This window comes from Squalius cephalus (assembly GCF_949319135.1).
Source record: "Squalius cephalus genome assembly, chromosome: 6".
In the NCBI taxonomy this organism is placed as follows: Eukaryota; Metazoa; Chordata; class Actinopteri; order Cypriniformes; family Leuciscidae; genus Squalius; species Squalius cephalus.
Genome location: NC_137127.1, coordinates 35,418,090 through 35,434,298, shown reverse-complemented (window position 1 = coordinate 35,434,298; position 16,209 = coordinate 35,418,090). Strand labels below are relative to the sequence as shown.

The following is a 16,209-nucleotide window of genomic DNA, read 5'->3' as shown; positions in this document are numbered from 1 at the left end:
AAATAGTGTTTTCTGACAAGCTTCAGCGTTGTTCTTTCTGAACAGAACACTAAATGCGCACAAACTAAACCGTGTCCTCAACATTCGCAATAACTTGTAAATACGATCATTACATGACATGACTTGAACGCACTACGTAGTTGCGTTGCACATGACAGACTTTTATGTCACTACGCGCACGCTGTTGACCGGAACTTCCGGTTCAGATATCTGTTTGATTTCTGGCGGTTTGTTTTGAACGTCTAAAAACGCAAAATATATGATAAGTTATATTAACTTTTAACGGGAAAAAAGCTTTTGTCCACACAATGGACGCACAAGCCAGATCTGTTTTATATCGGATAATCCGGAGAATACCAAACAGAAATATAGAAAACCTTCTGAAGAGATGGAATTGTTTATCAGCAGATCAGCTGCGCGCTCTGGATTACACGAGACCCAAATGGATGATAGTGGAACATGTCATCAGCTTCTGTGAGGTGAGATAACGTTACATCCATTAAATAATAATTTATTATTTAAACCATTTTATTTCAAAATCATTAAATGGGATACTACAGTTACCGTCTTTATTTTCCCATACTTGAAGAAAACAACGATTCAAGATTCAAATTTCAAAGTAACGTTAACCCATTTTACCTAACCCAAACGTAACTTTGGGCTGAAAACTTACAGCTTTCATAAAATCTGTCTAAGTTAACGTTAACGTTACTGCGTTTGGGTTAGCAGCTAGGTCAAATGTTTTAACATAAAGGTCAGATAGGTGTGTGTTTTCAATATCTAGCAGGGTTTTTCCTGGCTCAAAATGAGGCGGAGGTGGTAAAATGTTTGTACATTTTAAAGATAAATTCATTAATCTGGTGCACTTTGAGTCACCCAAATCCACTGTTAAAAATAAAAAACCACCCGCAAACCACCCATATTCTTTGATTTAGATATCTGCTTCTGATCACATTACAATTATTCAAATTCTTAGTGTTAAGCATGATAATATGGTAACATATCACACTGAAGTTGGCCAATTAAAAATGAACATTTATTTAAAATAAAAGTTCTTCTTTTGGCAAAATTACATTTCCTTAATAGCCTTAACAGAGGCTTTACTCCATTCAAACTTAAATTGTCAATGTTTCATTACATCACTGTTTGAAAACAGAACAATTTTTTGTACATAAGGTTTTATTTTATTAAATGTTTGCTCCATCTTTCATTTCAAATTCTTAAATTTGATCTATATATTCAATTAAAATAATAAGACATTAGGCTGTTTCCAATCAAATTAAATAATTTACATTGAAAAAGTATAACTGTATTAAATTATATTATTTTAAATATTTTTGAATATACAAATAAGGAATGTTGAAAAGAATGATACTTTATGAAACTAAACCGCCAGTAGGAGGCGGCAGGCGACCGTCTTAATGAGCGAGTCATTGAGTCATTCATTCAAACGATTCGTTCAAAAGGCTGATTCATTCAGAATGAGGCAGTTTATGAATAGGTAATTGAATCTTTGACTGAACCGATTCGTTCAAAACGCTGAATCATTCAGTAATGCTAAGTGTTCGTTGCTGTGAGATTCGCTGTGGTTCTGCTGTGATCTTCGTTTGGAACTATTTTCGCTGCTGAAACAGAACACAAAGTCATATTGCATCTAAAATGTAAGTGACTTAATTTTAACTATTTGTTTATTGAACTGTTATGAAATCAGTCTCGGTTTCAATCTTGATGGCATTCAGGAAAACATCACTCTGATCGTGTGTAGCCTAGGCTAGGCTATATATTGTTTCTTAACTATAATATGTTATAAATAACAGCACGAGCCTCAACAGCACAACTTTGTTACCGTCAGTACATTAGGTAACGTTAGGCCTATATTATCAACTAACGTTAGGCTATCAATCGCCACTTAACGTTACATTAACGTTAAATTAAATAAAACAGAATCACCCTCACGTTTTCGGTGAATCGGAATATTTTATATATTTTTTAAATCAGGGCATTTGTCCGGATGGGCTACAATTCTCTCTCATTTTTCCCTTCAAAAAAGAAAGAAAGAAAAAAAAAACACACGTGTCCCGGACAAAGTATATGGTCCCAGACAAGCGTTATTGTCGAGTCCTCCTGATATGTTTTCCTTGATTGGTTTTCCATGAAGAGAATTACGTTGTTGAAAACGAAAGTAAAGTGACGCACGTTCATTGCGTTTTACCGTGATGAGAGTTCCGTGTCTTTATTAAACTCAACACAAAATTATTTATCTGTCATCCACCCTCGATTAATTGGAATGGAATGTTTTTATTACTTATCCGCGCACTGCGCGCAGCAGCAGCAGTATTAGTCGGGGAGCCAAAGTCTCAAAAATGGGTTGAACCTGACATGGTCTGCCATACTTTTTATTTGTGTTTTTTCTGTTAACATTGACCCTAAGAACCAATAATTGGAGGGTCTGCTCTTCCGGAAATATCGCGAAAAAAAATTGTGGCCATTTTAGTGTATGCACCCTTTATTTTTTATCAGAAAAATGTGAAAAATGATTTTTTTCCTCAAATCCTCAGTGGGTTTGGTAGGCTGTCAATAAATGCATTCCAGATACACAGAACACATGTGCTGACAACATCCACTGAAAAAATAACTCTTAAAACACATTTCTACATAAAAAGTATTTTGTACTTACATTTAATACCCCTGGAACTCAATGGAAGTTGATTGAAGATGGCATAGTTGGTAGTGTTGTTATAACCAGTCAACTGAACCAACAATCTTTTCACAAAACTTACAAAACCTCGTCAAACTGTCAAAATCCATCAACAAAATCCATCGTGCTACTTTCTGACATTCTAACTGAAAGTGGGTGAATATCAAAATACATGATAGAAACATTTTGTTAAACCAATTACAAGTGTCATGTGGACAACACCATTGAAACAATTACTTTTTATTACAACTGTACATGAATAAATAGGCCATTTGGCCCTGGACTAATAGGGTATTCTATTTGTCCATTCTATTGGCTCTATTCTATTTTGAAGACTTGTGCTGGCTGCACAAGTCTAATTTAAGGCTCTCACAAATAAATAGTATGGGTATATTATACATTTTCTGAGTCATCAGAGTGCCTTGAGTATTGAAGTTGTTGAGTTTTGTGTCCGTGGTGTTCTTTCATGCCACAGGGATAAAAGAAAGCATACAGTTTAGGCGGAAATTGTGAAAAAATGTGTGTTATTTCTGGTTTAAAGAAGTCATGTGACCTCTGTGTTTGTCAGACAGATTCAGTACTGGGCTTAAATGAAAGCTTAAAAGGTCCCCTTTCCAGCGATACCAAGCACCATATTATAGAATATTGACATTATCCCTAGCATGAGCCTAAACCAGATATACACCAGATTTCAAAAACGGAATTTATCTTAGGAGGTTAGTAACTTCATGAGCTGAAAAATGTGATTTCGCTACCACCCCTGCACTGCTATCATGATTTTTCTAATACTAGGGGTGTATACCTTGCCAAAAAACAATGATAGTATTTTTCCCCCCCGATGATACCGATCAACCCCCCTGGCTCATGGACTACATGTCTTTCGGAATTTTGAGAGTAGCCTACAATTCTATTGAGGTTCTGAGCCTGCTGATCAACTATTAGTGAAATCATCACAGATCCATTGATTTTGGTTGGATTTTTATGATTTTTTCTGTGGAATGAGTATACTGTTTGGTGAAAAGAATGACATATTGACTGATGTCATAACTTGGGGGAATAGTTGATTGCCAATGAAGTAAAGATGAAAATATTGGAAAAAAGTGAGAAAACGCCTATTTTTTTTGCATTAAATTGATACAAAATCATGTAGAAATGTGTTTTAAGAGTTATTTTTTCAGTGGATGTTGTCAGCACATGTGTTCTGTGTATCTGGAATGCATTTATTGACAGCCTACCAAACCCACTGAGGATTTGAGGAAAAAAATCATTTTTCACATTTTTCTGAAAAAAAATAAAGGGTGCATAGTCTGCATACACTAAAATGGCCACAATTTTTTTTCGCGATATTTCCGGCAGAGCAGACCCTCCAATTATTGGTTCTTAGGGTCAATGTTAACAGAAAAAACACAAATAAAAAGTATGGCAGACCATGTCAGGTTCAACCCATTTTATTGAGCTTTTGAGACTTAGGCTCCCCGACTATATAGGGTTTGAGAATGGACACAAGTGGTAACCGCAACAGAACCGTCACGGTGGAAAAACTGTATCTGACCATGACTGTCTGTCCGAGTTTTGTCGAGAGCCGGAGGCGGCACGAAATTTGACGGAGGCGGCCGCCTCATAATTCTCTATGCAGGAAAAACCACTAGCATAGTAAGGATTTAGTAAGTGATAAATAGTCATCCATTAGACTTTTGAATTTTGAAACCTGTCATGAATTAAAAAATGAAAGAAGGAAAAAAAAAAAGGGGGTCGTTATGCAACAACACTTTTGAGTATGTTTCTAATTAAATATGGCTTGGGACCTCCATCAGAACGTACAGGTAGATTTACATCAGCGTAAATAAATGATTGTGTAAATCTCTCTCTCTCTCTCTCTCTCTCTCTCTCTCTATTGTAGGAGAGCAGACTTAGCCTGAAGCACGTCACTAATTTGGAAATGATCTGTGAGTGAAATGGCCTATTTTAATTTTTTTTTCTTTAAACGTATTAAAATTTAAATATAAATAATCCCAGGCCCCATATCTGAATTTGAATTTCTCCATTAGATCGTATAGAAAACCCTGATCAAGGCATCTGGCACGCATGTCAGCTTACTGAGGCACAAGGTAAGGGGGTTTTATGTATGCATTTCATTGTTAAATTGATTTGATTTTGAAGTAATGCACAATGAGCCCAGTTTGGTACTTTGGTTAAGTGTATGGTTGTTTTGACTACTTCAGATATATGAATCATTGTCTGAAATAGTTCATCTTCCTTTTCTCTACAGATGATGCTGTTTGTGTAGAGCTGACACAGTTTAAAGAGCTGTTTAAAGCACATTTGCATGGTGTCATTCGACATGTAATTACACAACTTCATTTGCCACTCAAGTTTCAAACCCAACTCAACTTTTTCAGTTTAACTATTCAAAATGGCATAACACTCAGTAGTCGTATTGACTAAAATCTTTTGATTTTGCTTTTCAAGATTTCCATTAAGATGAAGAAACATGAGGATGAGGCTTTATGGATTCGGATTGCCTGGGGAGACAACTTCAGCAAACCCAACCACCTTAAGCCAACTTATGTTGTGCACCACCTACACACTTCCTATGTGTTTATATCCAACCTCATGGCCAAACACAAGATCTTTCTATGTCAGGTGACTTTTGATCTATCTCCATTTTGCTTCCTTTGCTGTCCTATTTGGTGTGACTGTTTTAGTGTATAACCAGATGCTGATGCAACTTGATACTTGAAAGATTTGATAATTATAATTTTCCCACCCAAAAAAAGTAAAATCTCAATGGTGTTTATTCATTTGCCTAGGCATTAGTAATAGCCACAAAACATGGCTCTATAAAGGATGGCCTCCTGAGCACCAAGAGTCTCACTGCAATGAGGGACTTGCTTCTGAGACGTTACCAGCAGGTAACCTATCGACTGGCAGCTTGTGGGCAAATCCAGCATATCAGTCATTTTTATGTCTTTCTGAAAGATTGATTTAGATTTATCAGGAATTATGTGATATAATCTTAGCATTCTATGCTCAAAACTCATGTGATTATCAAATAAATACTGGTATAATAAAAGTTTATTGTTTTTTTTTTTGTGAATTGGTGAATATTCAGGTTAATTGTTTCGTGGCCACAAATTAATAATACCTCAGCACGTTTTACAAGACCCTTCTCGATCGCAGCGGCAACGAGCACTTTGATCACTTGATTTAAAAAACAAAACATTTCAGCGCTAGATCGCCTAAAAAAAAAAAACGAATGTAATGAATGCTCTGCTAGTTAACTGGAGATGTTTTGTTTATTTGTATTGGTATTCGTGCCGCGAGATGTTTCAAAAGTGGTGGGGACAATATCGACCTTAGAAAATAGTGGTGGGGACATGTCCCACCCGCAAATTACGCCTATCTCGGGGTTGCGGCGCGCACACTATGGTTAACCGAGTATTAACCGCTAAGGGCCTCGGTTAACAGTTAATGAAAAACTTGAAAACGTGCAGCCCTAGTAGCAAGTGACTTTAAAAAAAAAAATTGTCATTGAATCATTCAAGAGATTAGTTCAAAAATGTTCATCCAGCAATGAAACAAGTGAAGTCTTAATCAGTCATTCATTCACTGATTAAAAAAAAACAAAAACAATTCATTCAAAACTGCAGCAATTAACATTTTGTCAGAACCTCTAGTAAATTATGTTATTTTGTTAAAGTAGTCGTTTCAGAATCGTGATCTCTATTTGAAACAAAAAAAATTTGATTCTCAAATTTCGTGCTGCTCTAACCACATGCATGCATATGGAGGGTGATGGTTTCCGATCATAAGTGGGCAGCTATGACAGCATTCACACCTGGCATAACCACGTGTCTCCTATGCTATGTACTTTCGGATCAAGAGACCCTCCCACTCAGTATCATTGTCTGGTGGACACAACATCTATGTCACTATTGGATTTTGTTCTCAAATTGAAATGAAACATTTTGAATCATATTGTTTTTGATTTTTCAAAGTAAGATTGACATTTCTTACAGATTTAAGATTGATATTTCTTACATAAAGACTAAACTTATTTGATAATTAATTACTGATTTTTGTTGTTGTTTTTTTGTTTTTGTTTTACACTTATAGGTTTTTCCAAATGTTCACTCAGGGATCCTACAAGAAAGAAACACTCTCCCATCACGTATGTACATGTTTTTATGTTTATGTCGTTTACATGCACAAAAATCAGAACAATACATATGTACAATCTCTGGCAGTTTATACAGTTTTGCCAATTATGTTATGTTTTGCCAAGGTTAAATACATTACAGTGCCTTTTAAAAACATTTAATTGTGAATTCCAAATATTTTGCTAAATTAAAATAAAAAAGTAATGAATTTATAGGGACATCCTTGCTTTATCTGACCAGAAATGGGCATCTTCCCTACAGGTCAGTAGAGCTTTTTGGAGACGAGGCCACAACGAATTAAGATATCAACAAAAATGCTAGGGAAAAAATTAAGCTATTTGTACTAATATCCTTAACAGGATATTGAACCAATGCATACACCAAAAGCACACTAGTTTACAACCATAATGGAATAATGCAATCAAAGAACTAGCCTAATTCTTCCATTTTTTTTTTTTTCTTGATGATCCATGTTAAACTTCATGGAGCTTCAGAAGTTAAGAACGGATGTAAATTACATTAGTGAGATGTACAACAGCGAGACTATACAATCAATCCGTAGCTATATATTAATTAATTAAGTCTCTGTTTTGTACGGAGCCCCTTAAGGGATGTGGTGGAAACAATTTGGGATGGGAGAATTATTATTCTTTTTTTAAATCTTTTGCTTTCCCCCGCAAAACGTTTGTGTTCCCCCGAGAAACTTTGCGTTCCCACGCATAAACTGTTGTGAGCTTGGACAGACACTTTTTGCTGGCAGTGTTTCAGACAGTTCCGTATGTTAACAATGGAGCGTTTCATAGAGTTTGAACTTGGACTCAAATATAAAGAAATGCAGTCAGAGTGCTTCAAGGAGTTCAGTAAAGTTGGCAATATATTCACAGATTCGAACTTCCCGGATCATTCATGGGCTAAACGTTGTTAAAACAAAAATTGCACCTATTTACAATCATAGTAACGTAGATAATGAGCTACAACCCAATTTTCCTCAAAACCAGTGTTGTTTTCGTCAATGATGACGATAACTAAATGATTTCGTTGACGCACCTTTTTTTTATGACGATAACGCGACGATGACTAGCTAAAAATGGCTCTAAGATGACTAAAACATGACGAGACGAGACGGAACGAAAATGAAGTCTGACGTTCGTTGCCAACCGTTCCGTATAATAGCCTACGGAATCGTCCCGTATTTGACACATACAAGTCTTGTTCCGTATTGAACTGATACGGAACGCACTTTGTTTCGTATTTTTGAGAATCAATTCAGTGCAAATCCATGACAGACACATAGTATATGTCAGACTATGAACGAAGACATTTGTAGGCTTACTGGGCTATGAGAAAAAAACCCGACGGTGCAGTAGATACTAATTTCTCCCTCTGTTTGTCTATGATCAGCGTAGCGTTTTTAACATCTTGGAACATCATCAGAGAATGCCCTTTTAATTGGTCGTTTTAGTCATTGTGAGTCACGTATCGTAGCAATGATGACGACAAGTGACAACAGCGGGAAATAGCCGGCGAAAAAGAAAAGAGCACAGAAATGTAAAATTGAATGGGAAAATGACTACCCGTGGCTGGAATGCGTGAGGGACAATGAATACAAGGCCAATTGTACCATATGCCGTCGCGTTTTTTCTGTTTGTCACGGCTGAGTGTGTGATATTAAGCAGCACGCATCAGGAGATAATAATTCTATTGAATAAGTTCGCACAAGGCTACAGAAAACTGTTGTTTATTTTTCTTCAAATGCAGTCTAAGCCGGTGAGTTTTGAATGTTATATGTTGTATTTGTTTAAGTTAAAAATAAAACGTATTATAAACTAAACAAATCCATGGTTCATTGTTGGCAAAATGATCATGATAGCCTTTATATTTCACTATGTGGTTCAGTCTTGTATATTGATTAGGCCTACTTTGCTATTCTATAAATATATAGGCCTAATAAGTTGTATTATAATATGCTATAAGGTATGAAATATATTTATCTAAATGTATCAATTAGTTTCCACAATATTCACCAGAAGTCATCATTTCAGGGGTTATTTAAAAAAAAAAAAAAAAAATTATGAATTGCAACACTTGTTACAACCTGTCAAACCAAGCCCATTTCCAATACTTTTTAACCTAAATTAATTTGTTAAAGACTACTTTTTTTTTTTTTTTACTAAAACTTGACTAAAACCTTTTTGTGTTTTCGTCGACTAAAACTTGACTAAAACTATCAAGTTTATAAGTGACTAAAATGTGACTAAAACTAAAAAGCATTTTCGTCCAAAAGACTAAGACTAAAACTAAAAGGGGTGCCAAAAACAACACTGCTCAAAACGAGCTTTATAATATAAATTGATCTCTATGAGCAGGAGGCTTAGGCTGCATTTACACTGCAGGTCTTGATGCCCAATTCCGATTTGCTGACTATATCCGATTTTTTTGACGACCCGCTTACATCATCTTTTAAAAGTGACCCGTATCCGATATTTGCATTTACACTATACACTGCCAAAACAACCAAATGTAGACGTTTTGACATGGAAAATAAAGTAAAACAGCTCGATATGCAATGGATGCAGACGTAGACAAAATTATTATAGTGATGCGCGGATCGCGGTTATATCCGCGGGGGCTTTTCAGATAATCTGCGGGTCGGGCGGGTCAAGTAGGCTAATAAAAATAACATTCTGATTAATTTCAGGTGGGTCGCGGGTGGATATGATAAATCATTATTAACGAAAATATTAACTACATTCTCTAAAATATGAGCATGTTCCATTCCAGTTTAAGTTTCAAGGGAGTAAAGCCTGTTCATGCCATTAAGAAAATGAAATTCTGTCAAATAAATTTTGTTTTAAAGAAATGTTCATTTAAAAGCAGCGCTCATCATCATTGTATTATTAGTAGGGATGGGTACCGAAACCCGGTATTAAACGGGCCCCGGTGCTGAATTATGAAAGACCGCTGGATCGATAAGCTCGGACGTTATCGGTTCTGCTGTCGGTAGGCTACTGGAGAAATTAAGAAAGTACACGTGCTATTTATTATTGCTATTAAGAAATTATTATCTTGCAAATTTAATCTCGCCAGCCACTTCTATATATAATAATATTGAACCATATGTCTGTGATGCATTTTTGCTAAAGAGAGAGAGAGAGAGAGAGAGAGAGAGAGAGAGAGAGAGAGCGATCTTTCACGCGGTGACACGGCGCGCACAACATAACAGCCCTGCTTATTGAGTGACGAGTACAGAACTAAACATTCAAACGGTTACACTTTAGATCTTTGATATTAAACTAATTTTATTTTAGATTTAGATTTTGGCTTCCAATGATTATAAAAAGGAAGATATTTGAGATATAGCCTAACCGTTAAAAACTAAAGCCGCATTCTGTCAAGCGCAACTTCCTTCCCTTCACAGCGGTGCGCTGTCATTTCTCCCTAAAACCCAAACGTAACGTCAGAATCTGCACGATCGGTGATTGTTGTAAAATGTAGTCTACTGTTGCTAAACTGCGGGACGCGTTTGATATTAAAAGTACCAAAACTGACGCAATAGACGCTGTTCCAAATGCGGCGCGCGCTCCGAAACACACCACAACGAGACAAGCTACGTATATTTTGGGCTTCGTGTGCGCATCTAAACGATCAAATATACACAAAAATATGTCAAAATGGCCGTCTTGGAGATTCACGTAAACAGTTTATTCACTTAAATACAGTTTATGTCTTAAATGGGCGTAAATAGCTGGGAGAAAATATGATGCGTAGGCTTAATAATGATTAGATCTGCATTTGGTCTTAAAGAGGCAGCAGTCTAATAAACCTGCTGACGATTGCAGGTCAGTCAGTCGCAAAATCAGTCGCAGCTCTTGAATGAATAATTTTGGCTTTTATAAGCTTTAATCTATCTATGATAAACTATGCAGTGTTATTTTACATCTGACTTTATTAGATGTCTTTTTAGCCCATATTACTCCGGAACAGTAACGTCAGTAGACATTACTGAAATTAAAGCACTGGGTATATAATTTGTATATTTGTTTTATTGTATACTTTTTTTGTTTGACCATGTGTTTGTACTTTGTTTTTGGTGTCCTATGTCTTCTGAATATAAAACACAAAAGCCTGCACCCTTCTGCATAACATAGCCTACATGTTTTATTTGTTTTGTTAAAGCATTGCTTTTTCTTTTGCTGAAGATATTTATTTTACATTTCAAAATATAAAGCAATATTAATTATATTCTAAATTATTTTTCCCCCTTTTTTTAATATAACAAAAAGAACCGATAAGAATACCGTTAAAGCACCGGATCGATAAGGAGTATCGGTAAGAGTAGTAATACCGTTAAAACCTTAACGATACCCATCCCTAATTATTAGAGATGCGTGCATCAACCGTCGCCGAGTCCGCTGTTGATGATCATCCATTTATCCTCACGCATAACAACACATAAGAATAATAGTAATTTGACCATCGGGTGCGGATACTTAAATCAGAGAAAATTATTGCCGTGGATGAGTGGTGGGTGGATGATTTGTTTTTGGCTGCGGATTCGGGTGACGTTGGAGCTCATCCGCGCATCTCTAATTATCCAGTGTTTTGCTTTCCGCACTATTTTCAAAGGTCAGCAAATCATTGCTCTCGTAAGGCGGAGAAAAAATTTCTGCACTGTGTTGAGCCTTCTCCATTGCGCCATTAATAAGTCATGTGATCGCAGTTGGTGTCCACCTGAGTTGACGTCCCTTTTTTAATGATGTACAACTCGCATTTACTGGGGAATATCTGATTTGTCTGCTTACATGGCACACGCAAATGCACGTATCTGATTCATGTCCGATTTATTACCACATATGAGTGAGGCCTGAATCCGATCTGAGAAAAATTTTCCTGCTTATACGTTCACCGGTCATATCCGATCTGTGCCACATGAGAGGAAAAAATCGGAATTGGGACACTTGAACCATGCAGTGGAAATGGAGCCTTAGAGACAAATCCGAAGTGACCGTCTGCAAAGTGCAATATAGCCCAAAAAACGTGACTACAAAAATAGTTATTAACTTTAATGTTACACACTGTAGTGTCACCATATTCAGCTTACACATCAATGGTCTCCCACTGGTCATTCTACAACACTAAGTTTGGCAAGTAGTAGCACATAAAAAATAAGTAGGCCTACTAGGCCTATTTTTTACACAAATGATATTGGTAGTGGTATGCAGCTAAACATATTAGTTACAACCATAGCATTTGCATGATAATTGCTTACTGAATTTGATGGCATTACTGTATAACAGGGATGGAAATTAACTTTTTTGTCCACCTGCCACTGTGGCTGGTGGATTTCAAAATCTACCAGCCACTCAATGTTTTTACCAGCCACTTTCTTGTTTTTAACCGACAATGTGTAACTGCATGTGAAAATTAATACTACAAGATCTACAATACTTAAGCAGTTTATTTAATCTCAAGTCTCAATGAAATACTGACATTTTCTCTTTCTCTCTTATATATTTCTCTTTTTTACCTAGATGTGGCATTTGGATGATTCATGGTCTTTTATGGCTTCCAGTTTTAGGTTTTTAGTCCCAACAATGAAACTAGGGCTGGGCGATATGGACCAAAAGTCATATCCCGATATATTTAGGCTGAATATCGATATATGATATATATCCCGATATTTTTTCCGCAAAGTGAGAGCAAATGTTCAAAGTCAAAGCCAAATATGACATGTCACAAGTAGTTTTATTGAAACCGGCTATTTCCACACACACAAGTACTGTCCCCCTTTACTTAACATAAATTGTAAGAATATGACTAATAGTAAAGACAAGTACTAATAAATAAACATTAGGCCTATGCTAAAGCTATTAAATAGCAGTCCCAAACTAGTTTTTGTTAATACAATGTTGGTATGAGCCACTACAGTCATTTAAAAATATAAAAAGTAACACAAAGAAAAATAAAGTGGCATTTTGGGGTTAATATGGGAACGACAGTTACCAAGGTGAATACACAATACTAACAAGAACTGTCAATGAACCTGAACCATGGAAACTGCTCCTGGTGAATAGAATGAAAATCATACCTGCATTACTTTTATTTTGTGTAATTTAGAACGTAACGGCGTTGCATGCTCGTAGTTTATTTTGCACTTTATATACAGTGAGGTGATACACAGCGCGCGCCGCCGCATTTGCGCGTGCAATTGAGTGTACAGGATAACGGCTGACAGGACAAGAAAGTCCGTTTTTCTGAGGTGAAAAGCTTTATTTCAGCGTACACTTATGTCACTGCCTGGTAGTTCCTATTGTGTTGGGTTTTCTGAAGTAGTCATGATTCGCCTCTCATAACATACATAACATACTCTAAACACGCACGCAGAGTGGAAAAGGAGGGGCGGTGGCGGGGGCGCGGCCAGCAGACAGTGCAGAGAGCTCCGGGTCAGCACGCAGCTTGCTTGGAGCAAGGATCACAGCGCAAATTTGAACTATATCGATATATGCGATATGGTCTAATAATTCCATATCTCCTCCTGAGATGTTTTCTCTGCAGACCTCTTAACGCCTGCGATGTAACACCACATATTTTTTTGAAAGGGTGCCTCCTCTAAAAGTGTCCGCCGTCCGTGTGAAACAGTATGCTATTTTTATTTACCCGCCACGGTGGCCGGTAGGTGGAGCGAGTTTACCCGCCACAACACAAAATCACCCGCATTTGGCTGGTGGCGGGTGCTAATTTCCATCCCTGCTGTATAACGGTAAAGTTATTGATTTTGTTTCATAATAAATAATCATAAAAATGGATGCATTTTTATCAAATTAACTGTTGTAGTTTAACCAGCAGGAGAGCAGTGATGTGTGAACTGAATTTGGTGACAGTTCAGTGTGTCAGTGAAGTTATTGAATATTTTTCATAAAATAAAATGTGCAAAAGGGTTTTGCACTTTGTAATAATAGTAATAAAAATCATTTAGTTCAGTTAAAAACTGAAAATTGTCTCACCGTCACATCCCTAGTGAATAAGCATGATATATCCTTCAACTTAATTATAAATAATCTATATGCCATTTTGTTATTATTTTTGTTGGTTTTTTTACAGACCCCTGTATTGGAAAGGAACACAGGGAACATGAAGAGATAAGACATCAGATGGCCTGTGAGGCGTTTGGACACGGCGCTACACCAAAGCTAGAAACCGCTGTGTATAGAGTGAGTGTGGAAACCTCTGATCTCACATAACCACCTTTAGATTGAATATCAGTTGTTTGTATCATATAATTACATATATTTCATTTGAATTAAAGGTGCAGTAAGCGATTTTTTGAGAAAGGGTGTTGATATTTGAAATCACCAAAACACACACCCCTATCTTTATAGCTCTGCCCCCCAAATTCACAAACACGCTATGCAATACAGGCTCCTCCCCTCTAATGAGTGTATACCCCCCTAACTGCTGATTGGCTACAATTGTGTTTTGGTGCTCTGTCCGATCCACTTTCAACAGCGTTTTTCAGAAATCGCTTACTGCACCTTTAACCACATGTACACCTAAACAAGCTTTAGCTTTATAAATGTGCATTAGTACATGAATCCTCTGTTTTCTCTCAGCTTGAGACAAAGTACAAAGGAAATGGCAACTACACCCTCAGTAACAAAGAGGAGTTATTCAGAGGGGTGGTCAGGTTCTCAAGCAGCAGTCTATTAGAGTCCTTGCGCCACTGTGTTGCTTCAGGTGAGGAATCAAAATCCATTCCTTTGACTGAGGTCAAAATCAAGTCTCTTATCTTGTATAAAACAGGACAGGCAGAATATAAACACAAAAATCATTTGATAGTGGTTTTGAGCTGTTACTTGAAAATTGTCTATCACCAATATGTAGTTACAAGCATTGTCTGGCATTGCCCATGCTTCTCAGTCATACACAAACTTTAGAACCTAGTTCCTTGTTTTCTCCTTCACTGCAGTCAATAAAGTATTTATTTCATATTTCTTTTGACAGGCATGGCTGAAGGTCCTGTCACTCCGCTATTGTCTGCCATCACTCAGAGGGGAAGGAATTATTTTGTTATCACAGACAAAGGCCCTGGTGTTTCCAGCCAAGCATCAGCACAGAGAGCCTGATGACAACTGACGTTGCTGAGGAAAATCAGTTCAACTAGGATGTGCATACATGAGAATATATTGTGCCACCTGCATCCTGCAAAGATGAGAACGTTTGTGTAGTCTTGACGTCATCAGTATTGTCCCCGAGTCTGATCCAGCAGATCGATTTTTTTACAATTAACCTATATATATGAAACCCATATATAGCAAATATAGCATGTATTATTTTTAGTGTCATTTTAGCATTGTTTTAAATAAAGTTTTTTAAAAAAAGAAAATTGTAATAACAGTTCTTTTTAATATACCTATCTGAGTTTAGTCCTTTTCAAGCTGTGTAATGTGCAATTGCACAAAAAAAAGTTATAGAAATTGGTACAAAATCAGACTTTAACCTACTTTCATGCACATGCAATCAGGCAGTCAATATTGTATGACAGGATTCAATGATAAATGTTGAAAATGGAAATTCAAATTTCATTCACGCTTTATATTAAAGTATCCTTGTTACAGTGTAATTATACATTTAAGTTCTGAGTAATATCAATTCTTTAGAAAAAGGGGTTGGTTTAGGGTTAGCTGCATGTAACTATGCACAATTTATTATTACTACAGCAAGTACATGTAACATGTAACAAGGACACTGTAAAATGAAGTTACCCTTTGTGTCTTAGATCCTTACAAAAAAAATGTTAACCTTACAATACCATACAGTCATAATATACTAAAACTAAAATAAAACCGGTAACTTGGTTTTGAAATCATATCCATTTCCATGTAAGAGTAGAGAAAATGTGTTGAAAATACGCTATAAACCTGTTAACACAATTTTGGTCTTAAAGAGAAAAATTAAAGAGATACTCCATTCCAAAATAAACATTCTCTCATATATGACTTTATTCAGAAATTATTATTATTTATTTATTTATCTTAATTTTTTTTTTTTTCAGAAAATTAGCCCATCTCTGTCAGTCCATATAATGCAAGTGGATATTGTAACTAAAAGGTTGACGCTTCAGAAACCACTAAAAGCAATCTTGATGGTAAGCCATACAACTAGTGGATGAATCAAAGTCTTCTGAAGCGACACAATCGGTGTGTGATGAAAATATTTTAAACTTCTGTTACTATAAACCATTTATTTCTGGCCAACTTTTATAAAGGATACGCAATACTCGTTCCCTACTCTCAGGGAACCGATGTTACGTTAGTAACTGAGTACGTTCCCTTTCGAGAACGCGTTCATGAG

The 16,209-nt window shown here is 36.4% G+C and overlaps 1 protein-coding gene across 1 annotated transcript; it reads left to right on the top strand.

Moving 5' to 3' along the window:
• Window positions 1-198: 198 nt before the first annotated feature.
• On the top strand, window positions 199-15,829 carry cenpn (centromere protein N). The gene is made up of 10 exons (XM_079874655.1): window positions 199-479; window positions 4,599-4,644; window positions 4,747-4,806; window positions 4,968-5,041; window positions 5,168-5,341; window positions 5,509-5,610; window positions 6,815-6,869; window positions 13,960-14,069; window positions 14,469-14,592; window positions 14,860-15,829. Exons 1-10 carry the CDS (start codon window positions 309-311, stop codon window positions 14,979-14,981), a joined length of 1,038 nt encoding a protein of 345 aa, XP_079730781.1. The 5' UTR covers window positions 199-308; the 3' UTR covers window positions 14,982-15,829.
• The last annotated feature ends 380 nt before the right edge of the window (window positions 15,830-16,209 follow it).

Bases quoted from the DNA above. Each gene is read 5' to 3' on its own strand.
- cenpn (XM_079874655.1), top strand. From the start codon at position 309: ATGGACGCACAAGCCAGATCTGTTTTATATCGGATAATCCGGAGAATA. The intron at 4,645-4,746 runs GTGAGTGAAATG...TTTCTCCATTAG, and splicing joins CACTAATTTGGAAATGATCT to ATCGTATAGAAAACCCTGAT. The intron at 14,593-14,859 runs GTGAGGAATCAA...TTCTTTTGACAG, and splicing joins GCGCCACTGTGTTGCTTCAG to GCATGGCTGAAGGTCCTGTC.